Raw genomic sequence first — 2,155 nt, 5'->3', positions numbered from 1 at the left:
TAGGTGTTAGAATATTTTGTAGCGGATTTTAGCTCGAACCTAGTTTCTGAAGTAGAAAAAGAACTATAAGTATTCACCGAAGCTAATCCGAGGACTTGGACCCTATTTACTGACAGTTCCTCAAATGTTAAAGGAGCAGGTTTGGGTATTATTTTAATTCCATCATCGGGTGAAGTCATAAGACAAGCAATAAAATGTTATCCAATCGCTAGCAATGAGGCAGAGTATGAAGCTCTGATTGCAGGCCTAGAGCTGGCACGGGAGCTTGGTATCGAGAAAATTATGATCAAAAGTGACTCGCGGCTGGTAATTAATAAAATGCAGGGGACTTCCGTGGCGAAAGAGACACGAATGCAACAATACCTCGGAAAGGTATGATAATTTCTTAGACAATTTCAGACATGGAAAGTCGTGCAAATCCCCAGGGAGGAAAATGCAGAAGCGAATGCGTTGGCAAATCTCACATTTGTCGTAGATGCAACAAATGTAGAAAATGTTGTTGTGGTACATTTGTTTCATTCAGCACTCGATCAAACCAAGAGTGAGGTAAATTTTAATAATTTAATTTGGGATTGGAGAAACGAATTTGTGAACCTTTTGCAGTATGGAATCTTGTCTGAAGATAAGAAGAAATCCCAATTGTTACAGCTGAAAGCTGCCCAGTACTGCTTAATTCGTGGAAATCTATATCGTAAAATATTTGGTGGACCTTTAGCACAGTGCTTCGTACCATCATAAATAGAATATGTAATGAGAGAAGTACATGAGGGGAATTGTGAAAATCACGTCGGGGGAAGATTGTTGGTGAAAACATTAATAAGGGCAGGATATTATTGGCCAAAAATGAAAGAAGAAGCAGAAAACTTCGTAGCCAGGTGCGATAAATGTCAACGATATGGCAATAACATGCTTCAATCTGCGGAACTATTACATTTTGTTATTTCACCATGGCCCTTTATGAAATGGGGCATGGATATTGTAGGGACTTTGCCTCAAAATGAAAGGTACTCAAGCTAAAGGAAAGGTACGGTTTTTGTTAGTTTTAACGGATTATTTCTCAAAATGGGTAGAAGCAAGTGCATTTAAACAAGTTCGAGAAAAAGAAGTTATGGATTTCATTTGGCGAAATATTACATGCCGATTTGGAGTTCCAAAGGAGATTGTATGCAACAATGGCACATAATTTATAGACGCGAAAGTCACCAAATTCTTCCAAAGTTGGAAGATTAAACGAATTACTTCCGCACCTATCACCAGCGGCCAACGGACAATCTGAGTCGACAAATAAGGTTATCATCAATAACTTAAAGAAGCGATTAGAGGAATCAAAAGGCAAATAGCCGGAAGTATTACCAGGGGTGCTCTAAGCTTACCGAACAATGGAAGAGACTAGTATGGGTGAGACTCCATTTTCACTTGTATACACAACAAAAGCTTTGATTCCGGTGGAGATAAGTGAACCAAGCACAAGATACACGCATGTCATTGAAGCACAAAATGAGGAAGAGTTGCGGGTAAACTTGGATTTGATAGAAGAAAGGAGAGAAGCAGCATTAATTCGAATGGTGGCTTAAAAGCAGATGATTGAACGATATTATAACAGGAAAGACAATTTGAGGTACTTTAAGATTGGAGAATTCGTCCTCAAAAAGGTGTTCCGGTCAACAAAAACAGCAAATGCAGGAAAATTGAGTCCCAATTGGGAAGGCCCATATAGGGTTAGAGGCATTGCTGGAAAAGGAGCATACGAGTTGGAAATCATGGATGGAAAGGTGTTACCGTCAAACTGGAATGCAGTCCATCTGAAGAAATATTACTTCTAGGTGGAGTTAATACCCACGGTCAGGTATCATGCAAGTTCGATTTTATTTCATTCATTTGAATTTTACTAACTATTTTAGATGTCAGGCAAAAATCTGGCCCGTAACGAATGATGATATTAGACCTGAAAGACACGCGAAATACTGAAATATTCCCAGTCGAGGTTACAACTTTTCTGATGAAAAAAGGGTTATTCAGTCATCATCTAAAATGTTATCTGCGAGTTCCGTTTTTTATTTTTCTTTTTCAGGAAAAGGACCAAAAGAAAGGAGTTGATCCAGTGTTCGAGATTTCATACTTCAATAGTCCAACATTGGGGGGACTATGCATATAG

General features: G+C 38.7%; 1 protein-coding gene across 1 annotated transcript; it reads left to right on the top strand.

Annotated features, from left to right (window-relative positions):
* Nucleotides 1-1,379: 1,379 nt before the first annotated feature.
* Nucleotides 1,380-2,155, top strand: LOC142167349 (uncharacterized). Its single transcript, XM_075227512.1, has 3 exons — nt 1,380-1,514; nt 1,581-1,772; nt 2,072-2,155. Exons 1-3 carry the CDS (start codon nt 1,380-1,382, stop codon nt 2,153-2,155), a joined length of 411 nt encoding a protein of 136 aa, XP_075083613.1.

The sequence above is a fragment of the Nicotiana tabacum genome, chromosome 12, assembly GCF_000715075.1.
Source record: "Nicotiana tabacum cultivar K326 chromosome 12, ASM71507v2, whole genome shotgun sequence".
Lineage (NCBI taxonomy): Eukaryota > Viridiplantae > Streptophyta > Magnoliopsida > Solanales > Solanaceae > Nicotiana > Nicotiana tabacum.
The sequence above is the reverse complement of the archived record's forward strand: the minus strand, read 5'-3'. Positions and strand labels throughout refer to the sequence as shown.

Excerpts from the sequence above, each read along its gene's own strand:
- LOC142167349 (XM_075227512.1), top strand. The coding sequence starts at position 1,380 with ATGGAAGAGACTAGTATGGGTGAGACTCCATTTTCACTTGTATACACA. Across the intron at positions 1,515-1,580 it reads AAAATGAGGAAGAGTTGCGG|ATGATTGAACGATATTATAA; the intron begins GTAAACTTGGAT and ends GCTTAAAAGCAG. Across the intron at positions 1,773-2,071 it reads TGGAAATCATGGATGGAAAG|GAAAAGGACCAAAAGAAAGG; the intron begins GTGTTACCGTCA and ends TTTCTTTTTCAG.